General features: G+C 37.8%; 1 protein-coding gene across 4 annotated transcripts in view; it reads right to left on the bottom strand.

The window, feature by feature from the left end:
* RELCH (RAB11 binding and LisH domain, coiled-coil and HEAT repeat containing) overlaps positions 1-23185 on the bottom strand; it is a 74679-nt gene that overhangs the window by 3419 nt on the left and 48075 nt on the right. For 2 of the 4 annotated variants that reach the window (XM_081950918.1, XM_081950916.1), the window contains exons 17-28: positions 21676-21832; positions 16736-16859; positions 14674-14722; positions 13163-13242; positions 11860-11966; positions 10852-10951; positions 7040-7122; positions 6770-6833; positions 3082-3220; positions 2846-2962; positions 516-604; positions 22-92 (exon numbers count right to left, since the gene is read on the bottom strand). In XM_081950918.1, the coding sequence (XP_081807044.1) occupies positions 22-92; positions 516-604; positions 2846-2962; positions 3082-3220; positions 6770-6833; positions 7040-7122; positions 10852-10951; positions 11860-11966; positions 13163-13242; positions 14674-14722; positions 16736-16859; positions 21676-21832 (1180 nt within the window). Of the gene's footprint in view, positions 1-21; positions 93-515; positions 605-2845; positions 2963-3081; positions 3221-6769; positions 6834-7039; positions 7123-7571; positions 7655-10851; positions 10952-11859; positions 11967-13162; positions 13243-14673; positions 14723-16735; positions 16860-21675; positions 21833-23185 lie in introns of those variants that run through there. The other 2 variants (XM_081950917.1, XR_014175206.1) reach the window with 2 other exon arrangements.

Genomic DNA, 23185 nt, shown 5'->3' with positions numbered 1-23185 from the left:
TTTGTAAAAAGAATGACTTACCCTTGAGGTTCTTGAACACTTCTATTTTCCACTTTCTGTTCACATTCTTTTATCATGGAATTTAAAATGACCTAAGATGTAGGAGAGGACGAATGTTTATGACAATTCATGTTATCTAAATGGACACAATCAAACTTGAGAGGTATATTAAACTTCAATATTTTTGGTAATATCTTAAGAATGAAATACTTATGGCTACAAGGCTTAAAATTAATGAAAACTGAAATTATGGTATACTTCATTACTAGTGAGATCAAATAGTGATATATTTTATTTTACTTAATAATTTAAGCTCACGTGTTATATTTTTTAGCATTAATTTAATACTAAATCTTAATCTTAAAATTATTTAACGAACTAATTTTGTTGTATTTAAGTACAATGACAATAAAGATTATACTTATACATATTTCTAATTTGGCAGTGTTATGCTAATAATATAAATTTATATGTCATTATAAACATGAGGATAAAATTGAAGCTCAGATATTCACCTCATGTTCTGGTGAGAGCGCTTCCATGTCATTTCTTAAACACCTGAGTCCAGGTAAGAAGTGACTGATCATTAACTCTTCTGAAATAACTAAAAGGTAAAGCAGTTAAGGTCTAACAGAAGCAAAATTGGTTTGCGATCTGCTTCCTCTCAAGTTAAAACTGGAACATAATGTGCAAAAAACAGTATGTTTAGCTAACTTCAAAGGGTTATCTGAATGCTACTGTTTTATTGCCTTAGTAAAAGAATAAAATATTTAAAATAATTATTACAAGTTTACAATAGCAGAGCTGGAAGGGACCTTGGAGGTCTTCTAGTCCAACCCCCTGCCTAGACAGGAAACCCTACACCACTTCAGACAAATGGCTATCCAACATCTTCTTAAAGACTTCCAGTGTTGAAGCATTCACAACTTCTGGAGGCAAGTTGTTCCACAGATTAATTGTTCTAACTGTCAGGAAATTGCTCCTCAGTTCTAAGTTGCTTCTCTCCTTGATTAGTTTTCACCCCATTGCTTCTTGTTTTACCCTCAGGTGCCTTGGAGAATAATTTGACTCCCTCTTCTTTGTGGCAACCCCTGAGATTTTGGAACACTGCTATCATGTCTCCCCTAGTCCTTCTTTTCATTAAACTAGACATACTCAGTTCCTGCAACCGTTCTTCATGTGTTTTAGCCTCCAGTCCCCTAATCATCTTTGTTGCTCTTCTCTGCACTCTTTCTAGAGTCTCCACATCCTTTTTACATTCTGACGACCAAAACTGAATGCAGTATTCCAAGTATGGCCTTACCAAGGCATTATAAAGTGGTATTATTAAGAAATGCAATATATTTGCATGACAGTTTTATATTTATTTTTTTATTGGACTGTTGAATGCCACTCTTTCCATGAGATGGACAACTATATACATTTGATCAATAATTCCATAAATAAAATAACTGCATATAGAATGTATGGCAATCATATAAAATTGAGTTAATTAATCTGATTGCAATATACTATTGCTTATGCATGTTTTAAATATTAATTAAAATACTGCAACTTAAGAATAACTAAAATGTTTGTAACCAATCTCCTAACTTATTGCTGCTTCTTTACCTCAGATCTTAGACAATATTGCTACTCTATTCTACAATTTCCACATTTGCTTCTCTTCTTCTACTACTGGGAGTATAGCTCAAACATCTGTCACTTGTGTTCCCCTTTCTCTTATCCAGAGTACACTTTGACCACAGTAGGAAAGAAGGGACAACCTGTATCACTTATTCTTAAAAGTCCACTAAAAAGAGATGACTTCTATTCTTATATCTACTTTCTGAAACTGCAGAGTTCACTTGAACAACATTCATAAGGTGCAATTTATTTTTAACACAAATTATTCTTTCTTTTTTAATTTACCATTCTTGGAGTTATAGTTCTATACTCAAAGCTTTTAAAGTATAGAACTATATATTATTGAGAGAGAGAAAAGCCATTGTGTGGGGAGCAGCAAAATGTTCCTCTGCTTAGCAGAAATACTATAGGAGCTTGGTTTCCTGGAGGAAGAGAAGGATCCTAGTGACAGGAAGAGGGATGAGGTGGGAGATTATCACTAATAGCTGCCTCTCACTCTAGCTCCAGAGGAAGAGATGAAACTGAACTTACTTTCACTGAACTCTTAAAGCATTGATCTTTGATGTACATGTGTAAAAAGACCTCTATAACAGTATGTATTTAAAATCAATATCCATAAAATGCTGGTCACACTTTCTAGTCAGCTGAAGTTTACAAATAAAACAGCCTTCCAGAAAGGGACACTAGCTTTTTTGATGCCACAAATTTCAGAACCATGGAGGCTACGGGGTGCAAATTCTTGCCTCTTCAAGATTTGCAACTGTTCGGTGGGACACTTAAGAATGACCTTACTCTCAAGAATGGATAAGATTCAGAAAGTGGAAAAGTATCTCCACCTTAAACAGCCTGTGTAGCACAAGGATACAACTCTTATTGTTGCTACTGCAACGTAGGAGCCTTCATGCAATTATTAAGAGCTGTGTAATACTCTGCTAGAGAGAAGTTCCCTGAAGATGGGCTCCAGCACGAGTCCGAAAGCTTGGAAGACAAAGCCTTTGGTCCCTGTGACTAACCCAGATTGGATCCTGCAACATTATCCTGGGACACGTATATTTGCCTTCATTCGTAAAAGCTGTTTAATTTGTCTGCCTTTAATATTCTCAGCAAAACCTGATGGAAACATTACACGTTACTTAATATTGCAATTTGTGAAGAGACAGAGTATTTTTCAATAGTCTGTACAAATATAAAATTATAATTTCAAATCAAATAAGGATACAACAACAGGAGAGTGCACTATAGGCTTCAAAGAGATGAGTAGCTATGTCCAGTCGTTTTGAGTCTGCAGATTGCTGGTTATTAACCAAGGCAAGTTTATGCAAATGTGGAAGAACAACTGGAAAGGGAATATTTGAAAAAAAATCATAATAAAATCACCAAAGTGTGTAAGAACAGAGCTATAATTGTTGACAAACTGAAAAACATATATTTTTATGTTTTGTTATTCAAACTCACATTCATCTCTAAATCTTGGCTCAGCATTTGGACCGACTCTTCCAAAGGTTTTTATTATTTCTGTGTGCAGAGAGTGTTGGTCTTGATACTGGGGATCTTCCAAGAAAGAGGCCAACTGCATTTTGACTCTTTCCAAAAGCTTAAAAGGAAACATAATTTATAAGATATGAAAACTTTATTGCAGAAATAAGTAAAAATTAATAATGCCCAAAAGAAAATAACTTTTAACATTTTATTTGTTTTGACTTTAACATGATCAGATTTTTATTGTTACAAAAAATCCTAGCATTAATACTTTTATCTCTTAAGTAAACCTTACCCTCAACATCTCCTGTTTAGAAAATCCTTCTCTAAAATGTATGCACTTTAAAAAAATGATGCTGACTAAAGTCTCTTGAATACCCATTTTCAAATTTCTAGATTCCATTAACCCCAACAAAACATCAATATGTAATTAACTCCATAGTACAAATGTGTATTTATGTATTTAAACTAACCTATTACTACTTATTCAGCACACAAGTATGACTCAGTACAAATGTTCAGTTCCATTTCCTCTACTATGTTATTTTAGAAAATAAGGAACAGTCTGAAATTATACAAATGCAAACTCTGCTATATTTTTTAACCATCAGAAACAGCTTTATTCGTTAATTCACAAGTTTTTGAAAATATGGGCTGCCCATTCAAATATATTTTTGCTGAGCATGTTATGAAATAAAATTTAAGAATGAAAAAAATTAACGCATTTCTTGTTATATATAGTTTCTACTATAGTTTTATATTAAAATATGTTAGGCTTCATACTTTCAAACAAAAAAAAAAGCAAAGTGAGATTTAAGTCTATGCAACTATGCTCTATCATGCTCCCTGACTGCATCGTATGGCAGTGCATTTAAAAGAAATCTCTCTCCCTCAAGTTAACTTTATCAAAACTAGATAAAGGCATGGAAGTCATGGCAGTTCACATTCTTTGGCCGTTCTATTTTTCCCTTCTATATTATGTATACTATTAGGCTGTAAGCTTGAATATAAAGAGTGGTTTTGAAAAAGCACAACAGAAATTTTGGACACATACAGTAATAATTACAGTGTTTTTTGTTTTCACTTATTTGCAATGTCAGAATTTGATGCCCTTTCTTTACTATTTCAAGATTTTAATAACTGTTTTAGACATAGACCAGGGATCTGAAACTGGCAGCTGGCAGGCTGGATGCATCACGTGCAGGCCACACCCACCCCAGCTCAGTGAAGGGAAAAAAAAGTTGCGATATGTCAACTTTTGACAGCAACGTGGCACAGCGGGATTGACACCTGTGACATAGACTAATCTTTTTATCATGAAAACGAGATGTGGAAAAATGACCAGATAGCAAGGAGTTTGCACTATCCTGATAACTACGATGGTCTCTCTGTTGATTCATAATGCATACAAGTAGTCTTCAACTTTTGACCATAATGGAGCACGCCCATCACGGTTGTAAGTTGTAATGACTGTAAATGGTGTCATCGACTGACCCAATTTTGTGACCTCTTTTGTTGTGGCCATTAAGCAAATCGTGTGGCCATAAAGCAGCCACCATGGTCATTAAGCATGACAGTTGCAAAATGCAGTTACATGACTGTGGGACACTGCAAATGGCTCTAAATGTAGAGTCATGTGACTGCTGGGGGGGAATGGTTATTGGAACTTTGGAACCGGATTGTACATATCCCCCTGGGGAAGTCATAAACCGAGGACTGCTTTCTATTAAGATTTTTATAAAGGTATGATTTGCTGCAAGGCATGAGTCAAGTAAAGCCTAGATACCCCTGTAAAATCTGTTTGAGAAGCTCTTCAGTGGTGAATGTTTGGGAATTACATGCAGTCCTGGTCATATACTATCTTGGATCTTTTTAATCAGGCTTCAGACGTGGGCATGGGATTGAAACAGCATTGATCACATTGGTGGATGATCTCTGATGGGAGTAGGATGCGGCTCAAGTGCTTTTGATACCATCAATCATTCTGGACTGACTTTGGTAGTTAGCAGTGAAAAGCAGAATTATGGGCCGGTTCTCCGCCATCCTCTGGGTCTAGTTTGTATTAAAGGATAGCAGAAATGTAGCTCATAAGCCTTCCTCCCAGTTTCCCATTCTCTCTGCTCCTATTTAATATCTACATGAAGCTGCTGATTGAAGTCTAAGGCTGATAATGATACCCAATATTATATCTCTGCCTCGGGCCAGGTGCTATAATGGAATTTCTATTTTAGTGTTGGAAGTGGGAAAGTTTGAATGAGAAAGAATAAACTTCAGCTCAATCCTAGCATGACTTAAGTGGTTTGGGTTTTATGGCCACACAGACCCTGTTTTCCATCTTTGCTTCTGAATATAGCTATACAACATTAAATAGAACTAATATACAATGGCGGGGGGGGGGGGGGCATTTGTTGTCCTCATGAACCCAGGACTCCTGTTTGAAGGGCAGGTGGTAGCCATAGCCAGGACGGTTTTTGCACAACTTCGTTCATAGTTGAACTCTTTCCTGGACTTTCATGATCGTTCATGCTGTAGCCACCTCCTGAATGGATTATTGCAATGTCCTCTACGTGGGGCTGTCCTTGAAGATTATTGAGAAGCTATAACTGGTCCAGAATGTGGCAGCTTAGGGAGCTATAAGCATGGATATGCCCATGTTACAACTCTGCTCCACAAGCTGCCCCAGCTCCCAGGGTTTGTGGTTGGAATTCAAAATGGCATGGGGATAATTTATATGTCTCTCATTATTTCTAGTTATCCCACTAAGTCTGAAATGTGGGCATGAAACTCCATTCCACTGGGGATTAGATTTGTTCCAACCCTGCTGGCTTTCAGGAAGCGCTGAAGCCCAAAATGTGTTTTAGAGCATGGCATTATTGTTAATTGGGTTTGTGACCATTAGAGTTTTTATGCTTTTGCTCTTGTTTATTTATTGCTTTTAATGTGTTGGTAGCTGCCCAAAGTTGCATATGCAAGATGGGCGGCTATAGAAACCAGCTAATTATATGAATACTTGTTGCGCCAAGCAGCCCACCAAACAGTTTGTGAACAACGCAGAGAGTGATTGGGATGAAGATTAGAACACATAAGATCACCATCACATATAATTTTCCCTTTTTAATTATGTACTCCATTTACAACTCAGAAGTATTCCATCAAGAGCTGAAGTATGAGGAGGTGAATTATGTGATGGGTGCTCAGTACATGCAAAAGAGGATAAAGACAAAGTCACTTTGGTGTATGACAAAATGGAGGCAAGACCTTGCTATCTTGCTTGTGTGCCACACCATCAGTGGGATAAAACTACACGCATACAGCTACTTCTCGCTTAAGCGACTGCCTTGTACAGTGAACATTTGCAATTATAACAGTGATTAAAAAAAGTAACTTTATGATGAATTTTCGCATTGATGACCTTTGTAAGTCTATAAACCAAAGGACAATTGAAATAGGATTGCAAGCGACCACTTAGCCACCACTTTGCAAAGGCAAATTGTGGTTGCTAAACAAAGAGTATCTGTATTGCACTTTGCTGTAAAAGGTTGCTCATTTTAATTAGAACTTTTACCAATCCAGATATCCCGAAAACATTATTTTTTTAACAGAGTTCAATAGTTAGCGATTACAAACTGGGAATTATCCTAGTTCAATGCAACAGAAATCCTACCTCTCTCTGAGTGACCGTTTCCATGATGGTCCCAAACGCAGGAATTGTGGCTATTCTTACAGAGCTAGGAGCAAAACAAAGCAAAACAAATACTCAGCTCTTAACAGTAAAATAAATGTTTAATTAAAAATAGAATACTAATTTTGAAACTCCATTAAGGTATTAACTGCTAGCAGTGACAGGAATTAGACCAGGAAGTAGTATCAAAATTTAAAAAAAAAGAGAGAAAGACACAGAAAGATTAACTCAAGGTCACATTCAGAAACTCACAATTCAGGATCACTGGACAAGGTAACAAGGGCCGGAGCAACCCGCTTGTCAACTAAGGCTTCACGCATGCCTCGAAGAGTCAGCTGTAAACCAGTCAACATGCAATAAAAATGGTTTTAAACTGGAAGGATAACTAAGTTAGCTGTGACTGAGGATGGGCAGGCAGAATCACCAGTCTTTCTAAGTTTAGTCACCCACACGGGGCATTAAAATAAGTAAGGAGTCTCCTCATGCTTTTTACAGGCAGTAATGTATTAGTGAAATTAGCATCCCTCTTCAGCATGGAAGAAACAAACAGCAGTATGATAACATCTGAAACTATTCAGACATGTTATTATTTACTATAAAAGTTATTATAGTTGTTTGTAAGAATAAAGTACTTACTCCTTTAGTTGCTAAAGATATTGAGTATATTTAATAGTTAGTGATTTTTTTTTAAAAAAATTGAATATTAGCAAATACATTCTGGAGGTTTATTTCTTGACAAGTTGTAAGAGGGAGCTAGTTGTAGAAGACAGTTGGGGAAACTTACATTTCAGGGTCACTGGAGAGAGTAATGAGAGCAGGAACCACTCTCTGAGCTACCAGAGTTTCATGTACCCCCTTCACCAACAGCTGAATGGGCAGAGCAGAGGGGTATATCACACGTGATGCGCGGAAAAAGTGAGCACAGTATCATGGGAAGAACAGCGTAACCAAGAAGAAGAGAAACACAAAAGGCAAACCAAAATTAGAAGCAAGTATCGCTACGCTAGAGTGCTCTTTTAATATAACTAGGCAGAAGGCATGATGAAAGCATTAAGTGGCCCAAGCAGGCAACACAGACCAACTACAGAGCTGTTAGACAACAAAAGTATCCCGACAGCATCCTGAAAGTTAATGTTTAAATTTCAAAGTAATGTTTGAAGTTTCTAAAGCTCCATTATTGCTACGTTGTTATAGCTCTACAAAAGAAACCAAGTTATTGTGAAATGTAGGAATGTGTCATGTTCACTAAATGAAAAAAAAAACCCACCCTGATTCCATATGAAGAACTGATAACTAAGAACTCCAAACAGTTCTTGTGATTTGTGAGCGTAAACTGGGCTCTATTGTCACTATTAAAAGATAATAATTTAAAAGGTCAGGTAAACATGTAGAAAATGGCAATAAATTCTATTAGGATTGGTCTGAGGCTGGTATTTGAGCGTTAAAACCTGACTCACCAAACTCAGATGTGTTGGAATATTTTAATCCCAGAAGCAAACCATCTTGCTTGGAAAAAGAGAATAACCTTGATTTTAATTGTCTGTGTTTCTGTACTAAGGATGTCTATAGCAGCAGGGATTCTGTAAGGCACAGGTGTCAAACTCGTGGTGTCATGTTGCCGTCACATGATCTATTGTGACATTTTCCCCTTCGCAGAGCTGGGATGGGCGTGGCCTGTGTGTGACGCATTTGGCCCACAGGCCACCAGTTTCACACCCCTGCTGTGAGGTATAATTGTAAAGGACAGGAGGTTAGGAAATACTTTACTGGAAATCCAAAAATGCACGATTTTGACATAATTCCTATTTCTAATCACCAAGAGTATTTCATCTGTTTTTTTTTTTAATAAAAGTTTTCTACCCTAATCATGGCTTTTAATTATTTAGTAAATGTATGCCTAAGATAAAAACAACATAAAAAAGAAGCTTGAGATAATAAGAAGATAATGAGAACCTGGATTCTCATTTTAGAACGTATTTTGATTTTAAGATGTAACAGTAGGATTTACTGATAGAAAGCCACAATGATTACTCATCTTGTTATAAACCAGGGGTGGGCTTACTTCAGTCTTGTATAGTTTTTGCTTTTATATATAGCATTTGTGTAGATCATTAATATATTTTAATTTAAAAAGCAAGAGTACAGTTTCAGGATATCTAGCGACTAAAAGTATAATTAGTTCACATTAATAGAACTTGAATCGGTACTCTTGCATAAAATTATAAATGCTTGGCTATACCAAATAATGAGCTACTTAGTCCTGCAATCTATGTAAAACTTTACACACTCAGTAGGTAAATAGGTAATAAAGAATGCCCACCCATGGTTTTAACTTATGTAGTACAGCAAAGATTCAAGTTGATGTCCTTACTGTGCATGGATAGTGTTCAAACCAGGATCAAATCTGGATCATCATAGAGCACTCAAGATTATGTTCAATTTAATATTAATGCATGTCACGCAAGCATAAGTCCAAAACAGCATGTTAGTTTAGACCAACATCAAATACTTGCACTTCTTCACTATCCAATTAAACCTTCTTATAACCATATTAGAGTTCATGATAGATGTATATTGTTGCTATTTTGGCTGAATTATAAAAATAAAATACACCTGGCATAGGCAATAGCACTTATAACACAAAAAAAAGTAAACTAGAAAAATTTATTGGCACAGATTCATTTAGCCATTTTCTCCATTCGACAATTGTCATTTAAAAAAAAAAGGTTAGGTGAGGAAAGATACTCACAAAATAATAATGCAGACTAGACTCTGGGTGTATTTGAAAAAATTAGTACAATTCAAGTAAAAATTGAGTTCCCAATACTCTCAAATGAGGTCATCTTATTATGAGAAAAAATATGTGGCAAAACAAAATAAAACTCTGTTTTTAACCTTATATGCTTTGTCACCAGCAATATTTTTAAAGATCTAAATGTTCTTTAGAAGTCTCTTATGTGCAACTAATACGATTATTTAATTACGTTTCTATTCAATTTCTTAATTTTTCTTGAATTGCACTGATATAAAGACTTAAAATTAGACCAGCATCTTTGTGCATGTAGGGGAAATGGCAAGATGGCCCTTATATATTGACCAGGGTCAAAATATTTGTTTTAGGACATGAAAATGCTCCAAACAGTCATATCTATTCATTAAAGGTATGGCCTGTCTTCCCACTAGAATTTTCAAGGTCCTACTAAAGTGACATTGGTAAAATCTGAGGAGTAACATAAAACAAGTGGATAATCTGATACAAAACTGAAAACAAGTATCTCCATTTTGCAGCTTGTACAGTTTGCTGTGTGGTTAGATCAGGAACCGTACATGAATTTTTTAACCCCCCTTCTTTCAATTCTATGCATCAGCAATATCAGGCAAAACAAGAAAAGCATGCTGTTCCTTTCCTTACTTAATATTTATTTTAATCGTAGTACGGGCAATTTCAGATGTTATCATTGGAAGCAATCAAACATTTTGATAGATACTTTCCAATTTATAAGGTATATACAATTGATAGCTGGTTTGAACACTGAATTCAGCACTGAAATGATTTCTCAGAGCTAACAGAAGTTTTTAAGCAAGCAATGCACCAATTCAGTTCAGAAATAAATGTCTAATTTGGCCTGTTCCCCTGAAATGTTTCACAAACACGTGTAACACAGCAATACTTTAAAAAAAGAAGAAGAAATGAATGGGAAAATTCATTTCAAACTATAGGATTAACATCCTGCTCCATCACACAGTGCACAACTACTTTAAAATATTTTAAAACAGAGTATAATATTAAAATGTACTTTAAAGAATCTAAATATATTAGATGAGATAAATTGCTATATTCCCTGACAGTATTTTTAACATAACTGGTACCCTCTGTAAAAATGGATGTATTGTGAAGCCCCTTCAGAATCCATGTCCACTTGACTGTAAGGCTTCCCCTCTATCTCACATCCAGGGTCTTGAGAAAAGAGGAATTAAATGGTGATAGGCACGGGGAAGGGCAACCACTATTTCTGCAGGGAGTAGAATTAGTAATATCTAAAATATATTTAATGAACACTTACCTCAAACATTCTGGCAGCTGTACATCGAACAAGTGCTGAAGTATGGACAACTCCATACCATAATACAGTTAGCAGCAATTCATGGTATGCTGGGTTTGCACTGAGAACACAAAACAATCAGATCTAAGCTATAAATAGTCATTTGCTTTCAAACTGCACTTATTTTGCACTTTCTTTCTTTCCTCAAATATCTTCTCAAATTTTCTCTCTCAGCTAACCTCAATTAGCCTAACCAAAAGCAAAGTGCCTGCAGTTTATTCATTTTCAACCGCATTTATCCCCCAAAGTGTATTTTTAGAGTAGGAGGAGCTCTTTAGAGCAAACATTGAACTATCCCAAATGTTGCCATTTACAGATAGTCCTTGATTTACAGCAGTTCACTTAGTGACAGAAGTTACAATGGCACTGAAAAAAATGACTTATGACCATTTTTCATACTTATGACTGTTGCAGCATTCCCATGGTCATGTGATTTACATTTAGATGCTTGACAACTGACTCACATTTATGATGATTACAGTACAGGGTCATGTGATCACCTTTTGCAACTTTCTGACAAGCAAACTCAATGCGGAAGCCTGATTCACAACAACCTTGGTACTAACTTAACAACTTCAGTGATTCACTTAACAACTGTGGCAAAGAAATTTTGGGGCTTAATTGTGGTCGTAAGTCAAGGACTACCAGTAGACTGCCTGGACTACGTGAACAAGGAGAGTTCAAATATAGGTTTCATGTAGCAGGTTGGTCTGATACTGCAAATTTCCAACTATATTTTCAATACCTTTTTAAATTAAAATATGTATTGTATTATTTATCAAATTGGTTATTATATAACTTTGATGAAAAAATGTCACAAAAACACAACAGCATTCCTGTTCTGCAGATTATTGCTTTATAATGGAATGTTGAGGAACAGAATTCCAAAATCTTTGAGATTAAATTCTTATATCTGATGCTGTATGTAAACGATCGCCCCTTTATATCAGTTTCAGTAATATACTTTACCCTAATTCCACAAAAGATGCTTTTAGGCTATCAAGGGGAGCGTGAGATAATGAAAGCATAGTCATGACATCTTCTAAAAATCCTACTAACAGCTTGCGGTCTTCTTCCTGAAAGTAGAGGTTTAAAAACATAAATTTAAATTTGCTATCATATTATCAAGAAGTGAACCACATTAAGATTTTAACTAAAAAAAACCTAGTAATATTTTGGGACCCATGACTCAATCATGCCTTTTGATCAGGAGATACTGTCCCGGCTCTCAGCACTTTGCTCTAGAATGGGATAGGATGTCCATTACCTGTCATGTAATACCAAATCATTAGTCAGAGAACCACAAGCAATTATATCAATATTTTCACAGAATCATTGGTTAAATGAATATAGATTGTAGTCACTATATCCTTAAAGTGTGAAATCAGCTGTATATAAAAATTCATAAAGCATAAACATATATAATGCTTGCAAACTAACAAGTACTACATGCTATGAATAACAATAATTATGCATCTACTTTCTCAAGGCATATTCCTATAATACTGAATGCTTCATTTTGACTTGGATTCTCTTACTATATTTATCATTCCAGCCAACCGTAATTTTCTAAAGTTCAGTTTTGAAGTGTGTACTGATTTGGCCACTTCTCTCCTCTATTAAAATGATATGATGTAATAATGATCGAACCCTCCCTGCAGCTTATATCACTTTCCAAAGTTCACAATTAAACAAATAGAGACTATTGTATGCTTGTATAACTAATGGCTTTATCTAATTCTGTTCCTTTTACTAAAAGGAATTCTGAAAATATTAATGTATTCATTTTATAATATTGAAAATAGTGATACTTTATTGGAGTACAGCAAATACTGATAAAATCTAACTTTGCATGATAAAAAGTTAAATATACGTTTTCAAGGTCCCTCCCCCTCCCCCGTAAGCATAAGGGAAAAGGACTTTGGTGGTAATAACATTGTAACATATTTTTTAAAGAAATGAAGTCATTATCAGAAAATAACAAGTTTTCTATTTTCTATTCCAGTCATCTGCATTCACCTCCCCCACAAAATCTCTTGACAATAAGAGTTGATTTTTTTGATAGCGTGAGATGGAGTGTGCAAGGTTAATAAAGGCAAAAGATTATTTGGAAGTAGCCATAGAAGGAAGGTGAAATCTCTTTCTATACACTTTTGAAAGTAATATAATTTAGGATCCAAGGAAAAGCGTAAGTATGTTTCAACTTTATTTAGAAGTTTTAAGTAAAGATAACTATTGTCTTTTCAAATTCATAATTGAAGAGCAGGTTTACCTGGATATAACATGTAAGTACACCTGTTGCGTAGATAGGAACTGTGGCTTTTGTTAGTACTCCGTTCCCTGCTGCAGCATCTGAAATTAAGAAATAAAAGTCTTGAAGTTATTTATGATGCTCAAGTTGATACACATTTATATAATGCTATTACCTAATATTGTTAAAAATGCCCAGTCAAAATTAGGGACAGCCCCTCTATTCACCCAGTTTCTATTTCTACAGAACTAAGTAGGACCAATTCAGAGAGTAAAACTAATTAAAAGTGCTGTGAGAAAAAAAGTTAGCAATGCTTATTCTCTCTGTTAGATAAAGTGGTATAATAATAATAATATTTTTGTTATCTAGCTTTTTGCACAAGGAACAGTTCCGCAGATACAGATCTAGAAATAAATAGTATTATATATTTTATTCATTCAGTCATTGAGAATCAGGTGGCATACAATTTTTTAAAATTAGTACTGTATCTGTTGCAAAATCGTAGCACATACAATTAAAATATATCGTGATTTTGTAACTTAGGCCAGGAGGAATATTTAAATATGAGGAATGTTGAAACTCCCAAATTACTATTGGCTCTGGAAAGTCTTGGACAATCCCAAGCTTATATTAACTTTAAATAAACAATTAAGAAGTATAGCTAAGTAGCATATTAGTTACCTGCTAAAACTCTGTAACATATTAAGAAATCAAGTCACTTGTTGAGAAACGCAGCTGTAGTTAATTAAGTAAACAGCTAAGAGGTTTATGTAATATTAAGTACCTTATAATCTTCAAATGAAATAATTCAAGAATATTTTTTTCATGCTTACTGGACACTCCAGAGAATGTTTATAAAAAGGGTTGACTGCTAACCTCATTACCTTGGAATAGGTGAAGGCACACATATACACATGAAATGAGTTTATCCCTGTACTGCTCCATTTTATAATATCTAAAATTAACTAAATTTGTTAATGTGCTATATAATATTAAATATAGTTTCATGATGTACTTCTGAATTACACATAAAACATGAAATTCATCCCTATAGAAATATTTATTTGTTATTTCTTAGATTTGTATCTTATCTTTCAGGATTTATAAAGCATGGGAGACACAGCACAAAGGATTACTCTTTAATGGTTGAAAAACAATATGACCCCATGATTTTTTTTAGATAATAGCTATACTTTTGTTAGACTATTTTTAGATCATGGCTATACTTCCCTTCTTGTTGATGAAGTGGCTGTTTATCAAAGCACTGAAATGACTGATCAATCTGATCTCAACCCATGAAATAAAGGACTTATAATGAAATATTTCATATATGTAGTATGTTTTGGATGTATTTGTTAACTTTTCTCTTTTTTATATATTAAAACAATTACTTTTTTCAAAGTTCATTCAGGCACTTTGTTATCCTTTACTTTTTAAAAATAAGTTGAATTGTGTTTCAAAATCTTATTTATAGAACTGATGGTCTTGATATTTCTTTCCAATTAAGCATTTAAGAACAAATTTATACCTACCAATGTTCTCCTCAGAGAGCCGTAAAATTTCCTGGAATTGTGGTTTTACCTAAAACATGGAACAGAAATCACTTTACTCTTCTTCAAAATTGTAAAGCATAATGTAATTACTGGATATTAAACAACAGTGTTTTAGGAATCCTTTAAAATACTTGCATCTATATTTCCCTCATATATTAATTAAGCATTAAGGACACTGGAAGAAAAAGGTCTAGAAAAATGAAACACATTTTATTTTATATTTGTCTTTTTCATTTTTTTGACCTAGAAATGAATGGCTATTCATTTGGAAATGTTTTTTTTTCAAAATCATTTGCTATTTTACTTGATACATTGTTATTTAGATCTTGGAAGACAATGGTTGATATGCACAGGTAAGATATTAACTTGAAAAGCTATTTTGTAAGTAACAGTGCTATTAATAAATTTAAGGATATAAAAATTTAACCACTACCACCGTTTTGTTTAAGATGCAAAGAATATTTTTTTTGACATTCAGGTGATACAAATGTACAGAACTCACAGTGTTAACAGTCACCAGCCTCTGTGTTTTATACATCATGCTGTAACATTAGCCAAAAACTGATTGCAGGAAGTATAGATTTACATAACTAAGCTTCCATGAGAGCTTCAATTGAATGCAGTTTTTGGGGTTGCCCGGAAGCCTTCATGTATAGAACTGTACATATGAAAAGTTCCCTGTTGCATACAAGAAAAAACTTGGACTGAATCTTCACTGAGGTCACAATGCAACTGATGTTGGAGAAGTCCTCAAAAGAATTCTTAGTTTATAAAAACACCTAGGTGTAGGTTTGGTTATGTTACATTGCACAGGAAAAAATGTTTTGTGGAGTCCTTGCTGATCTTTGACCTTGGCTGCTTGCTAGCAGATATTTCATTTCCCAACTAGGTAACATCTTCAATGTCTACATACAATAGGTTGCCCTCCAGGTTTTGATAAATCAGTCATTATTAGACACATAGAAATTAACCATATTTACGTATCATACAAACGAGACAATAAAAATTCTAGAATACATTCTTTCCAGCAGCCAACATTGAGATAAAAAGGTATTAATATCAAGCAAACAATGCAGAACACAATACCCTAATCAGGACCTATCTAGGAGAAAACCATATACTTACCAACACTGTCAGGGCAAGCTACTACACTGATGAAGTTACCTAGTTGAGGAATGAAACATCTACAAGCAAACATCAGTTAGAGAGCCTCAAAGACTCCGCAATTCAACCTGAGCTACATATATTTTCTTCTAATGGAATTTTCTCTCCAAAGTATTATGTCTACAACTTTGTTTATAGAGAAACAGTTTTCTCTGCACCCTGTTTCAAAACTAGCAAAAGAAAAATAGAAAAATATTTTCTGAAACCGATTATTGCTTTTAGAAGTGAAGAGTTACAGTAACATATGAAATTATAGGCAATCGCATTCAGAAAGTTTTAAGAACATTTGTTCAGCTGCTATTGCTATTCTAGAACCATGCACTGAAATATTTGGCAAGCATATATGTTTTTTTTTAAAGCTAAAAAAGGGGGGAGAAATTATTCTGCCTTTTTACAAAGATCTGGATAAGAATGGAAAGTATGGAAAAATTCCCCATGTTTATCTAAATAGCTGATGATATGTGAGTCTCTTTCACCAAGGTTGTTAGTAGGTAGAGCATTGGTGCCTTAGTATGCATTTCAATTAGTGTAACCTAATCTGACAATCTAATCTTTCTGGCAAATTGCATCTATTGGATTTTAATTACCTACTTTGTGCTTAAATGGATAAGTAAAGTGGAAAAATGTGTTGGCAGGTACATTTTCTAATGGTGATGATATAAAAGCATTTAATACAATAGAAAAAGCATAATTAACAAGAAAAGATTATTAATAGATAAGGAAACATTAGGCAAAATCATGATACCTGTAGTATCCTTTTAATACACAAAACTGTCTGAGGAGAAGAAAGCTAAATGTCTTTGAAATCCTTTCTAAATCTATAATTCCATGTTATCATTCCACTATCTATACAGAGAATTGTTATATTTCATTATACCTTTGTATTGGTGAAAATCTTTCCAAACGTTCGGCAAAGTCGCCAGAAAAACCTTGAGAATTCATGAACACATGCTGTTGAAGCTACATTGATTTTACCAACAATTTCAATAAGTTGAGGCAACCTGAAAAATCAAGATTAAGATTAACATAAGCAAGCTGATTCTTTTCCAGGAAGACTCTGCTGTTTTTGATGTTTGGGCCCAAACAAGTTATTTTATTTTTATTTACAATTTTGATGTGATAACCGTGTTTCCCCGAAAATACGACATGTCCTAATAATAAGGCCATGCCACATGTTTCTGGTGGGCAAAAATATAAGTCCTCCCCCTCAAATAAGCCCCCTGGACAACCCCCCACCTCTGGCCAGGCAGAGCGCTGCTCACCAACCTAGTGGTATCCCGAAGGTGCCAAGTCACAGGAACGAGGGTGGGTGGGAGGCAAAGGTGATTGAGTTGCTTGGGGCCTTCGGGATACCGCTAGGTTGGTGAGCAGCGCTGTGCCGAGCTGAAGAGGGAGGTTGCCGGGAGGCTGTCCTCTTGCGAGCGGGCTCCCAAAGAACCGGGCACAGCCTCATGGGCGAATGACTGTGTTACACTATCGCAGCAGCGCAAAACACTGACCTAGGGGTATCACCAAGCCGCGTGAGCGCCTATTCGCCACCCAGCTCGAAGGTGCCTTCGAAATGCCAGTGAAAGGCGCTCTGTATGGCTGGAGAGGGGGGTTGCGCGAGCGGCTGTTCCACTCCCACTCGCGCGCCTCCCAGCCTCACAATGCCCTGGCCCAGCTCTCCCCGCAGAGGCACAGTACTTCTGCTGCCGCCGCCGCCACATGGCTTTTTCGGTGGCTTCCAAACCGAGTCTCCGGCAGTGGCCGCTCTGGACATACGCTCTATGGTTGTGGGCCAGCTGCTGGCCAAGCGTACAACCATAGAACGTATGCCCAGAGCGGCCACTGCCGGAAGGCTCGGTATGGAAGCCGCTGAAAAAGCCATGCGGCGGCGGCAGAGGTACTCTGCCTCTGTGGGGAGAGCTGGGCCAGGGCATCGTGAGGCTGGGAGGCGTGCGAGCGGGAGCAGAACAGCCACTCACACAACCCTCCTCTCCAACCTTGCAGAGCACCTTTCACTGGCATTTCGAAGGCGCCAAACCGCGGGAGCTGGACGGTGGCGAACAGGCGCTCACGCAGCTTGGTGATACCCCTAGGTCAGTGAATGGCGCTGTGCCCGGCTGGAAAGGAGGTTTGCCGGGTGGCTGCTCATGAGCATGGCTGCTTCATGGCTGTTGTGTTGCACTGCTGCGACAGTGCAACACAGCCATTCGCCCATGAGGCTGTGCCCAGCTCTTGCTCGGAAGAGAGAAGCTGCCAGGCAACCCCAAAACAATAAACCCTCCCCTCATAATAAGGCCCAAGCCATATTTTGTGGGTAAAAAGAAAATAAGACCCTGTCTCACGGTATATTTATACCGTGTTTCCCCGAAAATAAGACCCTGTCTTATTTTAGGGGAAACACGGTATAAATATAAAATTATAATATTCAAGCTTCCTAAAATTACCTAAGATATATTATAACTGTTAATGACAATGTTTCCATTTTTGTATACATTTTTGCATACAACCGTAATGGAATCTAGAAATTCCGGCATTAGTTACAATGGTTGTAAGTTGAGACACCTACATGACCAATCTGATTAAGTGAATGCTTTGGTTGTAAAACAAATGACACAATTGTTAAAAAAATCAATTCATTTCTATTATAAAACATTATAAATTAAAGTCATGTGACTATGGAAAGCTGTAACTGGCTATAAATGTGAACAAGTTGCCAAATAACTCAAATGCGGTCATATGACTGCAGGGGCTGGTGCTAGCTACCATTGGAACTCCAGAACTGGGCTATAAAAACCTTTCGGGGAGTCTATCATAACTCTGATTTTTTGCTAAGTGGCTGGTGACAGCAGTGCTTGCAACATCACAAGGAGTCAACTATGAGAATGTGATCAATACTAGAATATTTTTAAAATGAAAAGAAAATTTAAAATGCTGTACAGAAAATATTCTGCATAGTATTTTAAATTTTATTTTAATTTTTAAAAATATTTTAAACTTACAAATTTTAAATTGTTTTTGTATCTGAACAGTGGGCGAGTGATCTGGGAAGAGGGGATGTAACCATTACTCCCCTGTCATGGTCAGATCACTCATGTCTCCGGCTGGACTTCCCTGGCGCTACCCCCCACAGCGAGGAGGCGGAACCAAACTGTCCAAGTTGGTACCGCCCCAGGCGCCTGATGGAACCGGATAGGTTCCAGATGGAGCTTGGGCCATTCCCTGTAGCCCTGACCCGCTCTCGCTCCGAGAACCTAGTGGCCGCCTGGAATAGGGCGGCCGCTGGGGCCCTGGACCGAGTTGCGCCTTTGCGGCCTCTCCTGCGGCGACAACCCACCCGGGCTCCTTGGTTCACCGAGGACCTGAGGGTGATGAAGCGCCATAGGAGACGCCTAGAGGGCAGGGGAAGGTCTTCACGCTCCGAATCTGACCGAACACAAGTAAGAGCCTATTTACGGACTTACCTTGTGGCATTAAGAGTGGCCAAACGCAGACATTGTGCCACTCTTATTGCGTCCGCCGATAACCGCCCTGCCGCCCTGTTTCGGGTGACCCGCTCTCTCTTATCACAGAGGACGCGGGAAGCCCCTCTACAGGGCAGAGCAGAGGAGTTTGGGGAATATCTGCAGGACAAAATCGCTCAGATCCGGAGCGGATGGACCCCCTTCAGTGGACCAGAGGAGCCGTCAACAGTGAGTCTTGTGAGACCACTCTGGGAGGAGTTTGCGTCTGTTGCCCCCGAGGATTTGGATAGGTTGCGTGGACGGCTGCGACCGACCACATGTTTAATGGACCCGTGTCCCTCCTGGTTGGTACTGGCATCCTGGGAAGTGACACGAGGCTGGCTACTGGGCCTGGTGAACGCCTCTTTGAGCGAGGGGTCCTTTCCTGCCGACTTGAAAGAGGCGGTGGTGAGGCCCTTACTCAAGAGGCCTTCCCTTGACCCGATGGAGCTAGCTAATTATCGTCCAGTCTCCAACCTTCCCTTTTTAGCGAAGGTTGTAGAGAATGTGGTGGCACAGCAGTTTCCACGACACCTTGAGGAATCCGAATATCTAGACCCACGCCAGTCCGGCTTCCGGCCCGGACACAGCACGGAGACGGCCTTGGTCGCGTTGGTCGATGATCTTTGGAGGGCCAGAGATAGGGGTTGTTCCTCTATCCTGGTCCTATTAGATCTCTCGGCGGCTTTTGATACCATCAACCATGGTATCCTATTGCGCCGGCTGGGGGGGATGGGAGTTGGAGGCACCGTTTTGCGGTGGTTCGGCTCCTACCTCTCCGACCGGACGCAATGTGTGTTGGCAGGGGGGCAGAGGTCGACTCTGAGGCCACTCACTTGTGTTCAACGCATATGTGAAGCCGCTGGGGGAGATCATCCGTGATTTTGGGGTGGAGTATCATCTGTACGCTGACGATACGCAGCTGTACATTTCCACCCCAGACTACCCCAACGAGGCTGTCGAGGTGATGACCCGATGTTTGGAAGCCGTCGGGGTCTGGATGGGGGACAACAGACTCAAGCTCAACCACTCCAAGACTGAGTGGCTGTGGCTACCGGCACCCCGGTTCAGTCAGTTGATTCCATCGCTGACCATAGGGGACGAGCAATTGCCCCCTGTGGAACGGGCGCGCAATTTGGGCGTCCTCCTAGATGCCCGGCTGTCAATGGATGACCATGTGGCAGCCGTGGCAAGGGGGGCGTTCCACCAGGTTTGCCTGGTGCGCCAATTGCGCCCCCTACTGGACCGGGATGCCCTATGCACGGTCACTCATGCACTGGTGACGTCTCGGCTGGACTACTGCAATGCCCTCTACATGGGGCTTCCCTTGGGACGTGCTCGAAGACTGCAGCTAGTCCAGAACGCAGCCGCGCGGGCTATTTTTGGGAGTACTAGGTACTCCCACGTAACACCGCTCCTGCGCGAGCTGCACTGGCTGCCTGTGGTCTTTCGGGTGCGTTTCAAGGTGTTAATTACCATCTTTAAAGAGCTCCATGGCTCAGGACCTAGGTACTTGCGGGATCGCATCCTACCACACACTTCCCTGCGACCGATTCGCTCTCACAGGGAGGGGCTCCTCCGGGTGCCGTCCACTAGGCAGTGCCAACGGGCGACACCTAGGAGTAGAGCCTTCTCTGTGATAGGCCCAACCCTCTGGAATGACCTCCCCCCCGATATCAGAACCACCTCCGACTTTCTCTCCTTTCGACGAAAACTGAAGACTCACCTGTTCCGTTTAGCCGGCCTGGACCATTCATAACCTCATTATACCTCTTGGCAGATATATTTTAACTGGGTAATTTTAATTGGGTATTTTTTAGGATTGTTTATATACTGTTTTTATCTGCTTTACCTGTACAGTGTTGTATTGCCTCCTCTTCTATGTTTTTATGTTTGCATGTTTGTAGTCCATTTTATCTATTTCATTTGACTGTACACCGCCCCGAGTCCCTTTGGTGAGAGGGGGCGGTATAAAAATCGAAATAAAGGTAAAGGTAAAGGTAAATTCTTTAAATTTAAAATGTTCTGAGTTCAGAACTGTCAAGTTTGAAACTGAGTATGAGAATCCTAAGTGTTCTGGCCATTCTGGAAACATCTAGAGCTTTAAACATCAATTTAAAACTTAGTTTGCAGCATTTCTGGAATGGTCAGAACAATGTTAAAAATGTCTAGCAATGTTGAGACATCTCATCTTAATCTAAAAGTAATGTTTTTGAATTAAGAGGTTTAAATAAGAGGTTTTGCATTCCACCTGTAGTCATCTGAAAATGGTGAAATAATATTATTTAAAAATAAAATTATCAAATGGAACAAAACAAGGAGAACTCACAGTTGATTGACAACCCATAGTAAGGTATCCCATCCTGTGGTGCCCTCATGTTCTAACTGGTAATCATAAAGCTGCAACAATACAGCTAGTTGTTCACGACTTCCGATTATAGTGGCGACATCCTGTAGAGGTGATACAGGTCTTGGAAACCTTGTTACTGAAAGCAAACAACCGAAATATTTATCTTTGGTTGATTCAATAAGAATCAGGAAAAGAAATAATGGGTGTGATTAATTTTTAACCATCAATTTTTATTCAATTTGTGTTCCACAAAGCATTAACAAAGAAAGAATGGATTATCTGTGTTTCTCCAGGTATTCTGAATATTATCAATTCTAGTCAGCATGATTGATGCTGAGGTATTGAGGTATGATGAGATTAAATAACAATATTCTGAGAAATACATAGCTCCCTATTGTCATACATTATACTTAATATTATGTTTCCTAGGAACCTGTAGTTTTAGTATTAAATTTCAAAAGGAATATCTAGATTTAATTTAGACTTTGCCTGTAGGAAGCAGGCAAGGAAAGTTGAGTATGTGACTGTGCGATGCTGCAACCATCATACAGTAATTGTGAGTCAGTTGCCAAGCATCCAGATCATAATCATAAGATTATGAAAGTGTTGGGATGGCTGGAATTTTGGAACCAGTTGTAAGTACCACTAATTCGGCACCTTGGTAACTTTGAACGGTCACTGAATGAATGGCTGTTAACTGAGGACCATCTGTTGGTCTTATGTCTAGGATCTGATTCTTTAAATATCATCAGATCCTAGACATACTGTAAGGATCTGATTCTTATGTCTTTAAAGAAAACCTGCAACATATAGCTTTTAAATACTGTTTAGCTAAAATCTTATTTTTCACCACTGGTCATACTGATTAGGAGTAATGGGGATTGAGTTCAACAATATCTAGAGGACAATACTGATATGAAATCCTTTTGGAAGCTTTATGATTGAAACACAAAATTGCTGAGAAACTTATCAGTTTAGTACTGTACTAGGAAAAATATGTCTGAAAGGAACCAACTGCATTCACAGATAACGATAACCTAGAGGGTTTTAAACTAATGGATATCATCTGTTGCTAAATCAAGAGGACTATTTTTTATAATATTAAGAAAGCAACTGGACCTCTGCATAGTTTTTGCACCAGGCAAACCAACTATTTAAAAAAGCATAAGAGATAACAAATATTTTCAAAACTACTCAATTTAGTGTCAATAAATCAATTTAGCTGTCCTCAAAAAGCTCATTAGGATTGTGTAAGATTTTTTTTAAAAAACCCAGGCTTTAGTTAAATTTATATTTAAAATAAATCCAGGAGACAAGAATAAATATTTATATTGTAACTGAGAAAATCACATGCATGTGTCCATGCAATCTCTAGGAAGTGAGCTCAAACATTTTATTTTCTGATAACATCGGAAAAAGATAAGATCACCTTTATTGTAACTTCTTTGTCTATGGCACAAATTAAAATGAAATTCCAACGCCTGCTCTC

The sequence above is a fragment of the Natrix helvetica genome (genome assembly GCF_964273705.1).
Source record: "Natrix helvetica genome assembly, chromosome: 4".
Taxonomy (NCBI): domain Eukaryota; kingdom Metazoa; phylum Chordata; class Lepidosauria; order Squamata; family Natricidae; genus Natrix; species Natrix helvetica.
Note: the sequence above shows the minus strand (reverse complement) of the source record. Positions and strands in the feature narration are given on the sequence as shown.